The 15,862-nt window shown below is 39.0% G+C and overlaps 1 protein-coding gene across 9 annotated transcripts in view; it reads left to right on the top strand.

Moving 5' to 3' along the window:
• The window catches only part of ZNF521 (zinc finger protein 521), a 274,048-nt gene that overhangs the window by 145,057 nt on the left and 113,129 nt on the right, over nucleotides 1-15,862 (top strand). For 7 of the 9 annotated variants that reach the window (XM_044382903.3, XM_048218567.2, XM_057313172.1 and 4 more), the window contains one exon: nucleotides 317-401. In XM_044382903.3, the coding sequence (XP_044238838.1) occupies nucleotides 317-401 (85 nt within the window). The remainder of the gene's footprint in view (nucleotides 1-316; nucleotides 402-15,862) is intronic. The other 2 variants (XM_057313173.1, XM_057313169.1) reach the window with 1 other exon arrangement.

Below are 15,862 nucleotides of genomic sequence, written 5' to 3' on the forward strand. Positions count from 1 at the left end.
AGCTACAGAAATTTTTTTAAATACTAACTTCTGTTTTTGAGTTTAGGAATCTTTAAAAATATATTATGCCATAATTATATGCCTTCATTTCTTCCAACTGTTTGTAACTAAAATATAGTGTTGGGATCAAACCACAAAGTCTTAGTAAGACCTCATGGAACTTTGCCCCGGGAACCCACAATAGCTTCGTTAGTAACACACGTTAAGACCAGCATCTCCAAAAAATGTCCTGAGTAGGGTTGGGTTTTTTTTTTTTTTAAGAAAACGATAAAAAGTGCACGCGTCTAAGTAATTCTATTTATACTTGTTTTCTCAGAAGAAGACCTATCAGTGCATCAAGTGTCAGATGGTTTTCTACAATGAATGGGATATTCAGGTTCATGTTGCAAATCACATGATTGGTGAGTGACACTCTAACCCTTCTTACAGATAGCTTTTCCTCCTACTTGTGTATGTCAATGCCTATATAATTAAACAGAGTTAAAGATGAATTAATTGTTCGGCCATCAATGTTTTACCTAGGCATGATTGATTTTTATGACTATTATTAGGCCTGATAAGACATTAGCACATTTTATTTTCTGCAAGGGCTAGTTTAGACTTCTGCAGAGGATTATATAGCTACTGCCAGTCAAAACACAGGTGATTAACAAATTAAACTTCTAATCATTTTTGCATTATTGAAAACTAACAGGAATGGTTAATGAACTGGATGTTAGCTTTCCGTAGAGTTTTAGACAGGTTTTAATTTCAGAAGTTATTATGGTAATGGCACTGCTGTGTGTTGCTTCAGCATCTTTGTATCAAAATCTAAAGTGGTGAGTTTTTGTGATAGGGAAACATAAATAATTTAAATGGCCATAAGATCGTTTTATATGTATGGTTTCAACAGCCTGGAAAATAATCATGATCATAAAGATCATGTAAAGAATTCACTAATCATTTTTTATTTCCCTACCAAATTTCACATAGATTTTTATAAAAGCTGTTTGGGTGAAGATCTCTGAAATCACTCTCGGCCAGTGTTTTCAGGGATTTTGCATTTATTTTAGGGGCTAGCGCGGAAAGGATCATTTTTTCGGTTATTCGTATTGTCCCATTATCCCCTAATTCCTCTGAGGTTACCTCCTATGTTTTTTAATTTGATAAGCACTTAGTAATAACACTAAGAGTTTTACCAGCCAATTAAACTTTATCAAGCAGATCTTTTTCTACTAGTGAAATGACAATTGTTATTACTTTATGCTATTTTTGTTACTCATTTGTGTTTTTATACTATCAGAGTTTTTTTAATTTCATCCTCATTTGATGGTATTTGATAATACCATAAATAATTGTGATATAATACTGAAAAGTCCAATTAACCTCACGCTCTCCTATTACCAAATTCTAAGACAGAAAAGAAAATTCAGCATTTTAGACTCTGAACTTGTTTTCAGGGGTAAACAAGTTTTTTTATACACTAATCAGAGGTGCTCTAAGAATGCTCAGTGGAAGGGTTGCTCCAACTATCATTACTGATCATTAAAGCAACCATAACAGAACTCCTAATGTTCTTGTAGAAATTAATACAGATAAATTCAAAAGCGTGTTAGAAAATTGATTAATAGTTTTTCAATAGGATTTGCCTTATAGTTTTCAAATGACGCGTCTTTAGGAGAATTATTGCTTATAAAAGACTAAGTACAGAATTGTGCAAAGTGGAACTGACACACAACAGCTAAAATATTGATCACTTTATCTCTATATTTTCCAGATTTAAGTACTAATATTATTAGTGATTTTCTTCTACATTCAATATCCTATTCTCCAATGTGGTAGAGTAACAGTGACAGCTTTACTGAGTGTCTAGCAGGTAATGACAACATGTAAGAGAGATTTAAATAATGTGTTTCCTTGCAATTTTCTTCTATTTTGGGTTCCAAACATATTCTTTATAAACTTTCAAAACTGCTTTTTTTTCGGGGGTGGGGTGGGGGGACGTGGGTTAGAAAGAGTGAATTCTTCTTGTCATGATAAATGCTAATATTTTCCATCTCTTTATTTCTTGAGTAGAGTTTATTGGTGGCAGTCATTCATGATTCTGCTTCATGCTACAGTTTTACGTGGGCTTCAGTGAAAATGTTTCTCGGAATTTGCACCATAAGGAAAATTTAGCAAAATGTTGTAGGCCGTACTTCTGTTTCGTTTTATTCTACATAAACTTATTTTTCGTTCTGGATTTTATTATTTATCCCGGGAACCAGATGAACAGATTGAGTATATTTTTCACCCCGATATTCATGTTCTTTGCGTATGTCAAATCAGAACTGAATGTTGAGCAATGAGAGGACTTTTTGATTTTCCAATCTTAGTATCATTTGGCCATAATGTTCGTTGGTTTGTGCTGGTCTTTCTTTTTAAATTGCTTTATACCTTTCCTTTCGTAGTTCTCTTACACTCCTTGCAACATTAGTGTGTTTCCAGGGCTTTCTCCCTCTACCTTATGGTGGATTAATATGACACTCAGTTCCTCTTGGGATCTGAGCATTTAACAGTTCACCTTCCATCAGAGAAGCAAATTCTATTCCTTTCCACAGAGGGCCTAGTTATTTAATATTCATGCTATTTTTAATAATAAAATATGGAATTCTCTTGCACTTGAGGCCTAAACAAATGAATAGCATCCATTTAATTGTTTTATCTGTTGACCATGCATCCAAGTCCTTAAACTCCAGTCGTGTTGTTAGTATCTACAGAAAGAGAATGCATAATGGGAGGATGTCACAAAGGCTAAGATCTCCTTTTTTAAAATCCCAGTGTGATGCTTAGTCTTTCAAATGAGGCAGGCAGCATTATTTTGTTGACTAAAATACCTCCATTGAGGGTAGGTATTTTTAGGTTGTGTGTCTGTGTATGTTTTTTGTCTAATCAAAAAATAATCTCAACTAGACATTTAGCAGGGAAGAAGGATTAGAGGCTATCTGAAAAGCCTCTTACTCTTTTTGTTAAGAGGTATATAGTGTTTTTGCAGATTTCGTTCTACATTTCAATCAGTCTAGAGGAAGGATTATGTCACCTGATGGAGAACGAGGTCTGCAGATGACCCAATGAGGTGTAACTCTAAATTTGCTTCTCTGTAGCACACATGTTTCATGCAATCACAGCGTCAGGAAACCTCCATGCTTGTTTCTGGAAGTGCTGGTCTCAGGCTATTGGCCAGGGACATTTGTGAAAGGAAAACCATCAATGTTTCTAACCAGGTACATACCTGGAGACGCTCTGCTTAAGTGCCGTTTTGCAGCTAGGTGTGGGCACATGGTCAGAGTTGCAGGAATAATTACTCAATAAAAATGCATCAGGGATTTGACTTATGTCTATTAAGGAAAGAAAGAAAACCTCACTCTCCACCACATTTTGACACAGTTTCAGCAAGAAATCAGACCAGTGACTATTTAGGGGTTTCTTTTCTTCTTTACACACACACACAAAAAGAGCTACAAAACATTTTAACAGCTTTCCTGGGGAAAAGATTTCCCTCTTTTCAAGTCTGCACAGATGAGAAATTTTTTCTTGTCTTCCTTTGTTCCTTTCACATAGTTTACATTGGCTTTTGACCTGAGAATACAGAAAGAAGCCATTGTGTATTATGTCTTATAATTCATTTCCCCCCGTCTCTATCAGCATAGTAAATATTTATTATTATTTTCCTCTTTGAGATTTCTGTTATTATTATTATTTGGTATGGATTAGCACAGACAGAGATGAAACCAGGGAATTTAAATGTGTTTAACCCAGCAAAGGAATTGCCTCATATAAAATTATGAGGCTCAACAGCAGTAGAGTAAATTTGTAAGTGCTCTGAATAAAGGGCTGTTAGGCATGTGATAATATAAAGAGATGACATTGCCAAGAACTATTTATGAGAAGCTTAATTTTTTCACTCTGATAATTCTTGACCAATAATTACCAGCCTCTAATTATCTATTTTAGTTAGAAAGAAATTTCGATCACTACGGAGGTTGGCATTGCAACTAGCGTCTAAATCCCCAAAGAGACAAATGTGTTCCAAACAGCCACAAACAACTGTCTCATGAAACGTAGTGAGCAAATTGCAAGCGGCTGGTGGTAGACAACCAGCAGTACACTCACCATCCAAGTCCAGTCCGCTTGACAAAGAAATGATCAAAGGGGAGAAATACCATTATCCTTGGAATTGATTGCTACACTCATGGACATTGGAGGACGAGGGGTCAGGATATAGCAACGGCCATTTCTAGGCCTCCCTTTCAAAGTTCTCAGATGGAGAATCCGAAGGGAGTGGGTATAAACCATGTACCTAAGAATTATTTTTAAAAACTGACTTAGAAATGATTACTTAATAAGCTTTGAGTTTTTCGTATTTTTCATCTGATCTGAAAGACCAGGCTCACAATGGCAAATTTGTTTCTAAGCTGGCAGAGCACCCCATTTTTTTGGGGGGGGGGGACCAAAAAATGGGAAATCCACAACTAGTCACTAATAAACCTGTCCCAGCAGGATCAAGGGCGATCCTTAAGAGCATCTGGGGGAAACAAATGTATTTATCTCTTAGAAAAGCAAAGCTAGAATTTGGAACTATAAAAGACAACTAGTAGGAAAACACTGATGGAAAGATATTGACTATTTTTGTCCGAATCTCGAATACTCGGTGTTTCAGTTATAATTTTTAAAAGACCACGAAAAGATTCAAGTCTTCTGTAGTGCACGTGGGAAGATATATACCCCATGTGTTACGTTACATGTGATATACGTCACTGATGTCAAGACAAAGAGAATGCATAAATCCGTTTTGTACACTGTGGCGAATTTTTAGTCTGTTCTTGTGGCAAGTGGCATTCATGTGTTCTGCAATTTGTTTGATGCCCAAGGTCACGAATGGCATTCTTTTCCTTCCATTTCTTTAGTGGATGGTGTGCTGTGTGACTAATCTTCATTATAGTTTTGTGACATTCAGTATCACTTCTGAAACATTTCAGCTTGAGTGCTCTTGCTTTACAATGGGCTAAAACCAATATTTTGAGGTCTATAGTGGTTTTGGATTTTATATGTCTTAAGGGGAAATATCCAAAGATAGGGATCTCTGCATAAGGCTGTGTTGCTCTTTAAACTCCCAGCTTTCATTGGCTGTTTTTTAAAAAAAGGAATAGAAATGAATCTACAATAACACATCTATGTGTGGGTGTATATATGTGAGGGTGTATGTGTGTGTGTGTGTGTGTGTGTGTGTGTGTATGTATCTGCACTATCCTAAGAAACTCAAAGTCATTAGGTTCTTTGGAGTGTGCCTTAATTCTAAACAAGAAGACTATTGAATTCTAAGTCATCATTTGATGGCTTACAAAACTCAGGGAATTAAGAAAAAAGCATTTGGTGTTAAATATGATGAAATACTGGCTTATTTCATCAAGAGCTGGATTAAAAAAGATGAAATCTGGGCAGTTTAATGGTAACAGAAAGCTACCCTCATGTGGGCAATGCTGGCTTATTTGAAAAGCCCATAAAGGGTTTCTACATGGACCATACAAAAGGGATACTTTCTCTTTAATAGCCATCTGTACAGGAGAGATGAGAAGTGGGCCAGGTCATCTCTCCTCAGCTGTCATGATATTAACGTAGGTAATGGAGCAAGCTCGGCGTTCTGCTGGGTGTTGTTTTTCATAGATGTTCATCGATTTACACAGATAATTCTATTTATTTCTTAGAGTTGGTCCAAGTGAAACAGGCAGAATAACAAACATCAAAGCATTTCAAATGACTTTATCTTTGTTGGTAACGTAACTTTTGTCTAAAAAATGGTGTCACACCTACTGTGCAGATGGCTGCATGATTTGTAAGCCAGCCAAAACATTTAAACAAATGTGTGATCTGGGGATAGATTAAATAAAGGATAAAATGGAGTGTGGGCCACAAATTCTAATAATCAGATGATTTTAAGTTGTGTGCCGTGTGGAGTGATGGTCGCCGTGATAGCAGGGAAAGCTTGCCAAGGACAGCAAGGTGCCTTATAGATCTCAGGATGGAGCCCATGGCCTGGTCGGCCTCAGTTTGAGAACCGCACATTGACTGTACAGCTGGTGTCTCTGTATGGGGACATCAGATAAAACTTATGTAAAATGAAGTGTTATTGCTTAGTATGAAATTGTTCAGAGAGGGAATTTGCAGACAGTAACTGAAAACAGAATTCATGGTACCAATGAAGCAGACTGTAAATATGAAGAGGGTTTAATTATCTGCGCAATTTAACAAAAATTCAAGATGTATTCAGAAAGGACAAACGCAGGCGTCAATGGTACATGGCTACACTGTTTTACGGAGTGCCAAGTGGGGCTGTGGGAACGTAGCAAGCCTCTCCTCTGAGAAAGTTTCCTAAAAACAAGGACATTTTTCAAATAAAAGAAGGAAAAAAAAGACTTAAAAAAAAAAAAAGTCTTTCCAGAATTTAAGATCATTTTCAAGGGCTCCTCTTAATGATTCGGATTCTTATTTCTGAAGCAAATTGTAAAGAGAATCTCTGAGCCCATTTCTTAGTTTCGTGTTAAGCTAGTAAAGGAAAATCAGGGGTGTTTATCCTGGTTTTGTGTTTTAGCCTGCGCCCAGCAGCTTGGATTTACAAGAGTAAAAATGAACTGGCAGTGAGTGGAGTTTGTAATTTACAAGCCCCTAAGAAAGGCCCTTCGCCATTTCTTGTGATGTTAATTTTCCCTGAGACTGAGGGTTCGGATGGAGTCCCCAGGCAGAGGGAAGATTCAGTTTCTTGTGACTTTGGAGAACGCACTGCCCTTAAAGAGGCCTCCGAAGAATGTTGTGCTCCAGCCGAATTCCTGGATGCCAGCCTTCCTTCCTAGGCTCCGTACAGAGAGGCTGGGAAAAGAGTCTGTGCCAGATGGATCGTTCCATGTGACTGCCTGAGACACGTTGGCGGGGCGTCTGGCTCCGGGTTTGTCCTCACCTTTGACTTGCTGGAGAATACGCCACCAGCGTATCCGTGTTTCGCCCCCTGCTCGGTATGTTTATTCTCAAATGCGGGTCTCCGTTTCGGAATGAAGTTTGCAAAAACCTTTCTGAACGGAGGGCACCGAAAGTCACGGGCAGGAGACACAGAAAGACAGACCCCTGCCCGCACACGCGCCCGTCTACCCAGACACAGCGCGGCCTATTTCCACGGGCTCCTTCGGATGCACAAAAAGAAAAGGTGTCTGCTGACCCGTTTCCATCGGTTATTTCCTAGTTTCAGGGCCGCTCATAGCAATGAACAAAAGGAAGGGAGCCAGTACGGAGAGTGGGTGTCTAACTTCAGCTGCTCATCTCGTTGCATTTGGTGAGCTGATGGGGTTTCGTAGGTCACCTTTAGAATTATGCCTATGACAGCAGTAGCTACCTGCCAAGATTGCAAGGTATCTCACAGCTCTCAGGATGGCGCCTGGGGCCCGGTCGGCCCCAGTTGGAGGGGCGCACATTTGTTATACAGCTGGTGGCTCTGTATGGGGCAGCCGTGTGGGCTGCTAGGGAGCTGGAAAGGAGACAAGCATGAAATTTCTTCTAAACCCAACTCTGTTTTTCTGTACTGTTGGCTGCTTCTCAGTTCCTTGACAAAAAAACCAATCAGGCACCCTTTAATCCGCCTGTGATTACCACTGGTATAAAAAGAGAAGCATAATGAGGAAAAATGCCTCGTTTTGTTGCCTTCAAAAGCCAACAAATTGGAGTTAACTTGACAGGAAGTGGCTTAATAATTAGATTATTTATTTATTCCTGACACATATCCCCCTGTTACTGGTCTCAGGAGACCCTGTAGATGGTACGATTTTCAAGCTGCCATTACTTCGCTGTCTTCTGTGAACAAAGAAGCTACTGTCTATCAGTCAATTAAATGCACTCTTTAAGCAGAGGCTTCGAAGACCTCAATGGAGGGTGCCCTGGGACACTGTGGCTGATGCTGCCTTTCTCTGTACTGTACATCACACTCTCGACTACAGTCCCCACAGAGATGGCATAAAGTCATGCATTAAAATATCACTTGTTGATTTGTTTGCTAATGAAGAGCCATTGAAATGTTTGTGTATTTCTATGGCAAAATTGTTGATAAAAGGGCCTACTTGCCTGCATATCTGAGTTCATCTGCTGTGAGTGCTTATTTAAGAATTATTAAAATTAAAGTCAGTAAACAACAGAATAAAAAAAACAAACCACCCTGAGAGAACAGGAGTTTTCTTGCCGTCTTCATCAAAATTACGTGAATAAAGTCAGGGGAAAAGAACAGAGGAATTGGTGTCATTTCGAGCTCTTGCTTACATTGCATTAATCCAAACATGGTTTTCTCTGACATAAAAATGTAAGTCGTTTTCAGAGTATCTGGGAGCTACACCTTTTAAATGTGAAAAGATATCCGAATCCCTTTGTGAGAGTAATGTACTTGGGCATTTTATTTTATTTTTCTTTAAGATGTATGGCATTTTTGTGGCCATTTCTCTAACCCAGTGAGTACGCGCAGAGGCTTTTCTAGGGAGCTTAGTGGGGGCTTTTATAACCACACTGATAGAACGTCTGGGGCAGGTCAGACTCAATCTCACAGCCGCGTGAATTGTACAGAAATATGGCTTTCCTTCTCTCTCCATTCCTCTTCCTGTTTTCTTTTTCTTAACATTATTTTATTTCCATCTAAGCGGTGATGACTTTTCAACCACCAAGCAGTTAAGGTTTTTATCCCTTAATATATTCATCAACTTCTCACTACTTACTGTTTACTGTGTACAAAGCATGCCTTGGCTGGACTTCTCTGGCTCCCATTAATTGGTTTTATATTTTAAGAGTACATCTGTTGTTAGGTTGGAGGTCTAGAGGTCTGTCTAGGCTGAAAGACTCAGATAATATTGTGACAGCTCTCTGCTGAAATGTTTAGCTATGGCTCTGCCACTTAAAGGGATAAATTTGGGATTTAAACCAAGGCCACTGAACATTGAAAAGTGTCCCCTCTTCCTCCCATCAGACTTAGTAAATGTAATCAAGGTTTTCACTATAGTTTTCATGATTACCTGACAACAGGCTGTAAGGAATTAATTCAAGACATCATCAGATGGTCATATTCCTTATTTCTACCCTGTTATTCCAAGTCATTTTGTTAGAAAAAGCTTAGATACTCGGAGGTGTTCTCTAATAGAAAATGAATTTGAAACCCCTTCATTAATTGGTGATTAATATATTTCAGGATTAGTTTAAGCAGGGCCCTACCTCCTGCCCAGTCAAGTATGTTCTGGTTAATATCCAATTATCTGCACCTTCGTAGTTATTATGTCTTAATATTTCGGATATGATAACCAGAAACTTGAGAGTAATGCTAATGAGAAGCACAGAGCAAGGATTAACCAATGACATACTCAGTGATCCTTGGTGGGGAAAGAATCTCTTTCTTCCCCTTAACGCGTTGCTTCAGCATCTTCTGGGCGCTGGCTGAAAAGTAAAACTTTCAACTACAGCAGGGCAAGACTCAGAAAACGAATCATTTTTCTCTCCTGATAATAGGACCCTGAAGGTGCATTTCCCCTGCAGACATTGACTAAGTTATTTTATGGAGACGAGGAATAGGCAACAGAAAGCCAGTGTGTATTTTCAAACAGGAACCATCAAATTTTTTATCTTTTCCTTTTAACAGAGCCACAAGTTGTTACCTTTCCAAAGGATGGGTTAATTCAGATTCATTTGAAATGCCTTTAATATTTCACTAAGGAAACACTTTTCCCTGCTCCCTTTTATCCTCTTCCCCTCGAATTCATCACCGCGATGTGTACACGTTGCGCCTCTATTGAATTTTCGTAGAGGTAATTTCACTTTCGAGCAGTCTGACCTGCCTCCCCTAGCAGCGCCTGCCAGGGTGCTGTGTGCGGCTTCAAACACGTACCTTTAAATAGTGCACTTCGTACATGACCCCTTTATATGCTGTATTGTAATGAAGCAACATCAGTAAATTGCAGTGAAGGGCGATTGTTGCACGGGGATGACTACTACACCTTGGGGTCCATTTGCACCAGATTATTCTTTTTATTGTTATTATTACTTCCCATCTTCTTTACTCTCTTGCTGCCGAACTTGCTGTTGGCCACCGGTGCAACACAGAGGGGATCTTAAGGAACATTGCAGGCATCATTTTTTCCTCTTAGGCGCATACCAATCACCGTTCGGTTCCAAACTCAGATATCCTGGGGGCTTTGTGCGTCTTTATTGATGCCACTTTACTCCGTTGACTTCATCCTAATGTTCTTCATCTTCATCTTCTTAGAAGAACAAATTCACTGTGAATAAACGTGACCCATTTCTTTTCAAACATTTCGTGTAGGTGTTATAAATTTGCAGTCGGGGTGATCGGCTGATGTGTCCCTTCCCCCAAAGAGGTTTAATCATTTACACGGGGGACTGAGAGGGGATTACTGTTTAAGGGAAAGATTTGTATTTGCAGTGTCTTCTTGGATTTCCTTAAAACACAGATTAAAGTCAGTATGAATATCGTAGGTATTAGTAACATCTCTTTACAAAATTGCTTATTTCCTGCCCCCAACCGACTACTGTCTCCCAATAACTAATAAAAAATAGTGTAGATTTAAGTGAGAGAGCTTCTGTTCTTATCGGACCGAATCGTGAGCAGGGTTTTAGTTTAGGGATCATTCTATGTGAATTTGGGGTTCATCTTTCTACTGTCATAATTTTAGTACCTGTGTCCATTTGTTTTTCCAAATTGTTAGTGCAGCTGTTGTTCTGTTTTTCTTTTCCTAAGGCTGGGCTCCTGTGCAGCTTTCAAACTAAAGTCTAGAATTAGAGCTGACACACCTTCAATTGAACTATCAAGTCTCTTAAAACTGCTTGGCCAGTGACGCCAGTCCCGCGCTATTCGACCGTATACACTTCCGATTGTGGGCCAAAGAGCATTGATTTTCAGCCGTCATTTCTCGTGCAGATACTGTAGAATTGAAATTTAAACCTTAATCCACTCAGTAATGCAATTAATTTTTAATGTGCAGTAATACTAATTGAAATAGCCTGAATTTAGTAAGTCACCACAAGACATTTTCAAAAGCAAGAGTCTCCACTGAGAACTGGGAGGACAGATAATCATTGTTACAGTGTTTACAGGATAAATGCTCACTCTGCACACCTGCAGTGGAAAGGGAGTTTTCTTTAAATTAGACTCTAGTATGTCTCTTTGTGAATAGAAATATCTCAGAGAGAATTCTTACTTTCTGCCCGCCAGAACAGGCGAAAAATTTTCTGGTTAACTTTTTAAAAAGATAGCATAATTTTGCTTAGAAATATCTTAACATAGTATATATAAAAATTATGTTAACCCAATTTTTTTTTTAAAAGAGCGATCATGAATAGTTGCAAAGGGAGTCACCTGCCAACAATGTCATGGTCAAAAGCAACAGTCTCAATGGGTAATGTCATTATATGATGTGTATCTGAGACACCGTTTCCGGATTTGATGAATACATGTAGTCTCTCAGCTGCCTGTAAATCCATTGCCTTGTTTTAGTGTGCGTACATTCCTGTAAGCAAAAATATACCCTACTTTTATTTCAAACTGTGTTCCTTTAGCTATTGCATATTATTTCAAAATGGCCTTTTAAATGTTTTGTGAGATTGGTTTTGTTTTTGTTTTTCCTAGCCGGAGTAAAGCAAATTTTGCACAGTAAAACCAAATAGATTCCCCGTCATTTCTACACTAGAAAGATTCTCCAACCACATTTATCTGCTAGTAAATGAGGACTCTTTAAAATGCATCAGTTCGACTGATGAATGGGCTTGTGAGTATTCAAAATGAGAATCAGCATTGCTTTAAAAAAAGGCGAACACTGTATATCACGCCTTCATGGCTCTCGCATTATAGTATTTAATAAGCCGACAGTGCTGTTAAATATTTAGTAAAGGTTCCCTCGTAACCCTGCCATCTATTCAGAGGGGATTTGGAGACATTTTTGCAGTACATAAGTAAAAACGATGTTGGAGAACTTGAAGTGGTTGTAGCGTGGCATCTTTTGTAAATGAAGTGGGGGGAACACGGGGCAAATGAGGTCAGCAAATTCACACCGACCAACACCTGAGTCGTTTCACGTGCTTTGAATTCAGGGTTCAAACTGGCTTTCGTTTTGTCACTGTTAAGTCAAAGTGCTCCTGGGGTTATTTACACAGAATACTAAAAATGACAATATAGTATGTTAAAAAAAAAAAAAAAGGAAGCTCTTACATTGTGATTATTTTAAGCCGTCCTCGCATCAATGGAGGTTTATTATAGACATTTTCTCTTTTTCACTGAATAGAGGGGAAAAGAAAAAGAGACGAGGGCAAATCAGTTTATACTCCACTCAGAGCGTATTATCAAATCCAGTTGGGGTTTAGTAAGTTAAACCTATTAAGCGTCTATTTTGGGTACACGATGGCAAACGCTGAATAACAGATACTGTTGTACACACTGATATGATGCAAATGGATCGTCTTTATCAATTCTTTCTCATCATATGTGATAGTTATTATCTAAATAGCAATAATTGGTCTTTTAATCTGGAATGACAATTGGGTTCTGGGATCCTCATGCAAAAATATTGCCAGTAAATATGGTGCTGACGTCATTTCCGTCATCATGTTTGCGGGCCAGAATTCACATTTAAATCTTTCAGTGCTCTCAGTGTGTTATTAGTTTTGAAGGTGTAAAGATAAAGGCTGGTAGTTTGTTCAGATTTGTGTGTAATGTGGTTGGCTCTTCTCGGAGCCTATTTGCTTGATTCTAATTTTCATCCTGTTTTATATGCAGCCAGTGACCACAGTATTCATTCAAACTGCACAGAGACACATCTCATCTGTAAAGCACGGCTTACTGATCTTCTTTGCTGTGTGCATTCTCATAAGAAGAAACACAGGATTCATAGGATGGGGCGATAGTTTTGAAATGACGTATCTATATCACATACATGTGCGTACCAAGGATTGCAGGGTAAAGGGTGGATAAGGGAGATAGCTTTAGGTATACATGGAGCAGGACAGAAGGAAAGTGATACAGGGTTCACATATAGGTGTGTTTAATATGCAATGCTTGATGTATGTTGACCTCAGGTTACAAGAGTAGAAAATCCCATTTTCCAGCTTGTTTCAAATGTAGTAAAAATGCTGCTTCAGTTGCTTTATGCTACTCACATTGGGAAAGGTGCTTATACTGTGATAATTATCATCAAGGAATATTAATGCGTTCAGCATTTGTAACCCAAAAACTCATTATAGCTTAAGCTGTGCATCATCTGTGAAGAGAGAACTTTGCCAGAATTCGCTCTTCACAGGGGTTGCCTCCTGCGTGCTGCGGAGTGGCCAGAGTACTGCAAGAGGTCACTTACGCTATTTTTGAAAGCTGAAGTTTTGCAATTTTCGAATCACTACCTTCTGTCTAAGGAGCTTATTGTTCTTGCCTCGGAATGTCTCTCTAATTGAATGCATAGTGAAGTGCAACTAATAATAATAATAACAATAATAAACAAATAGGGAAATAACTGCGTAGCGCTACGTAGAATCCAAGAGGTTGGCACCTATCGTCCCTAATTGAAGTATTGGTGTCTTTCCTTTTGTCATTGAGCAAAGGGATTCATTTACACCAGTTTCCTTAATGCAGGTGCCCTTGGGTTTCAGATAGAAATGCCCCCACTGGGGCTCCACTTCACAGCCCTCTGGCTGGAAATTGTGTAAATAAGACTGCAGGGTCAGCCTTCCCTTTTTGGCAGCAGTGTCCTTAATTAGTCTGTGACAGTCTTTCACATGAGCCTACACTGTTCCTGGGGTCATTCCTCACACATCTAAGACATCTATCTATCTCGTGCACAGACAGATATTTTTGTATGTTTGTTTGAAATCATTCCCTGGGGGAATATTGACATGGTGGGAATGAGAATCTCTGGGTGTCTCCAGAATTCTATAACTTAATCTGATCAAAATATCCGGTTAGGTGGCTCCATGATAAATTCTAAGTGGTTAGTTTCATAAGAACATTGTGCCCTCACCTGAGGTTGGCAGCTCGTTGAAAAGGAGCCATGGGCCTGGGATATTTTTCTGTGATTAAATTCCATTATTTTTCTCCCACTGATGCATGGCTTGTCTTTTCCCCGAAGTGACATTGCTCTGTGCTGCATGTTAGAGTTTGTGTTAGGCCAGGCAGAGAGCACTAATACTCAGTACCACCAGGCTGTGTGAATTTGCAGGACTGCTGTGTTTCTGAGGTCACATCATGACCCCGACCTTGCCCCTGGGAGGACTAGAAAAATACGTTTCATAACTTCTCATAGACCTGCATGAGGAATAAGAAGGAAAACCATGAAGCCCATCGGCTCCGTTTAGATGAGCTGTAAGGTGGGCATTCATCAAGCAGGAAAGCTTACTGTTGAGTGGGGACTTCCTTACTGTGAGGGGTCACTGCTGTGGGTGCTGAGTCGGTCTTCGCCGAGGGCTCCGAGGGACCGCGTAATCATTCATAGAGCCCAGCAGGCACAAACACATAAGTTGATAATCTGCAGTAAACTTGCTGAAATAGGAACTTACCTACCTCTTAAAATCACTAGCAGGAAGGAATGCTGATAGAATGAGTACCCTGAATTCAGTGCAGGTGTCATAGCCTTGCTCCTATGGAAGCAATCTGGGTATTATTTTGTTGTGTGGGGTTTTGTTGGTTTGGATGTATGTGTTGTTGACTGAGACATAAGCTTTATTTCCTGCAGCCGTGCACCGATGCCACAGAACGGATGGGTGTCCTGCTTCAGAGCCCTGGTCTCAACAGTGTTGGGTTGCAATGCTGACAGAGCAGTTGAGAGATACACTGGGTGCAGATCTTCTGTGAGGATGTAAACTCAATAATCTTTATGAATTTTGAGTAATTCATAACTCCACTTCCTCGCCAAAAGAAGAATTATGAAAAGATTGCTTCTAAATCCTTCAGCCATTCTCCGCACTTGTGATAGATGCCATCCTCTTTACCTTGAGGCACTGTCAATGAAAGTGGGTTGGTTTTTTGTCTTGTTTTGGTTTTTTTTTTTGTTTTTTTGCGAGAGATAAAAATGTATAGTTTAGAAGGAGCAAATTGCATTTTCATGTTTAAGTTCACTATTTGCACTTGATGTGGTGAGATCCAAATGTGAAGAATTGCTTTTGACATTATTTCTGTGTCTCCTGCATCCTCGGCTTGCTGCATTATTATGCTGAAGTGTACCATCGCATGGGATAAATGGGATGCTGAAAACCTGGCAGCAGGATGAGATTGCATTCTGTGTCCAGCCTGCTTTAGATGACTGTAACTTCTTTACTTATTGACATAGTTTAACTAATCTTAGTAATGATACATTCAATAAAATTGTGTGTGAGTACATGTGTCTTTTAGGTAAAACGTAGAATCTTTCAAGTCTTACAGGTTGGTTTAGGGGCAAAAAAAAAAAAAAGCACTCTCATCTCTAAACAAAAAGGTAATTTTAACTTTCTTGAGAAGTCTGCTTTACATAATCTCTATCTTGAACGATCACATACTATTTTATAAACGACAATTTAAAATACCTTCATTTCAGAGGTCTTAAAATACACTCCTGGTTTCTGAATTCTAATTTAGAGTTTCTCTCAGTAACTGTGGTTTCCTATTTTTTTAATGGCCAAGATTCTTTAAAATAGATTTTTGTGGGGTTTTTTTTTTTTTTTGGTGTGTATTTTGTATTTGTGTGTGTGTTCTCCTGTACACAGGTCTGTGTGTAGGCATGTACTGTCTGCTAACCTCTTCTAGCAAAGACTAACTGGGGTACCACTCCCTGTCTTATGTTTAACATGTTTCCAACAGCTT

This window comes from Ursus arctos, unplaced genomic scaffold (genome assembly GCF_023065955.2).
Source record: "Ursus arctos isolate Adak ecotype North America unplaced genomic scaffold, UrsArc2.0 scaffold_17, whole genome shotgun sequence".
Taxonomy (NCBI): domain Eukaryota; kingdom Metazoa; phylum Chordata; class Mammalia; order Carnivora; family Ursidae; genus Ursus; species Ursus arctos.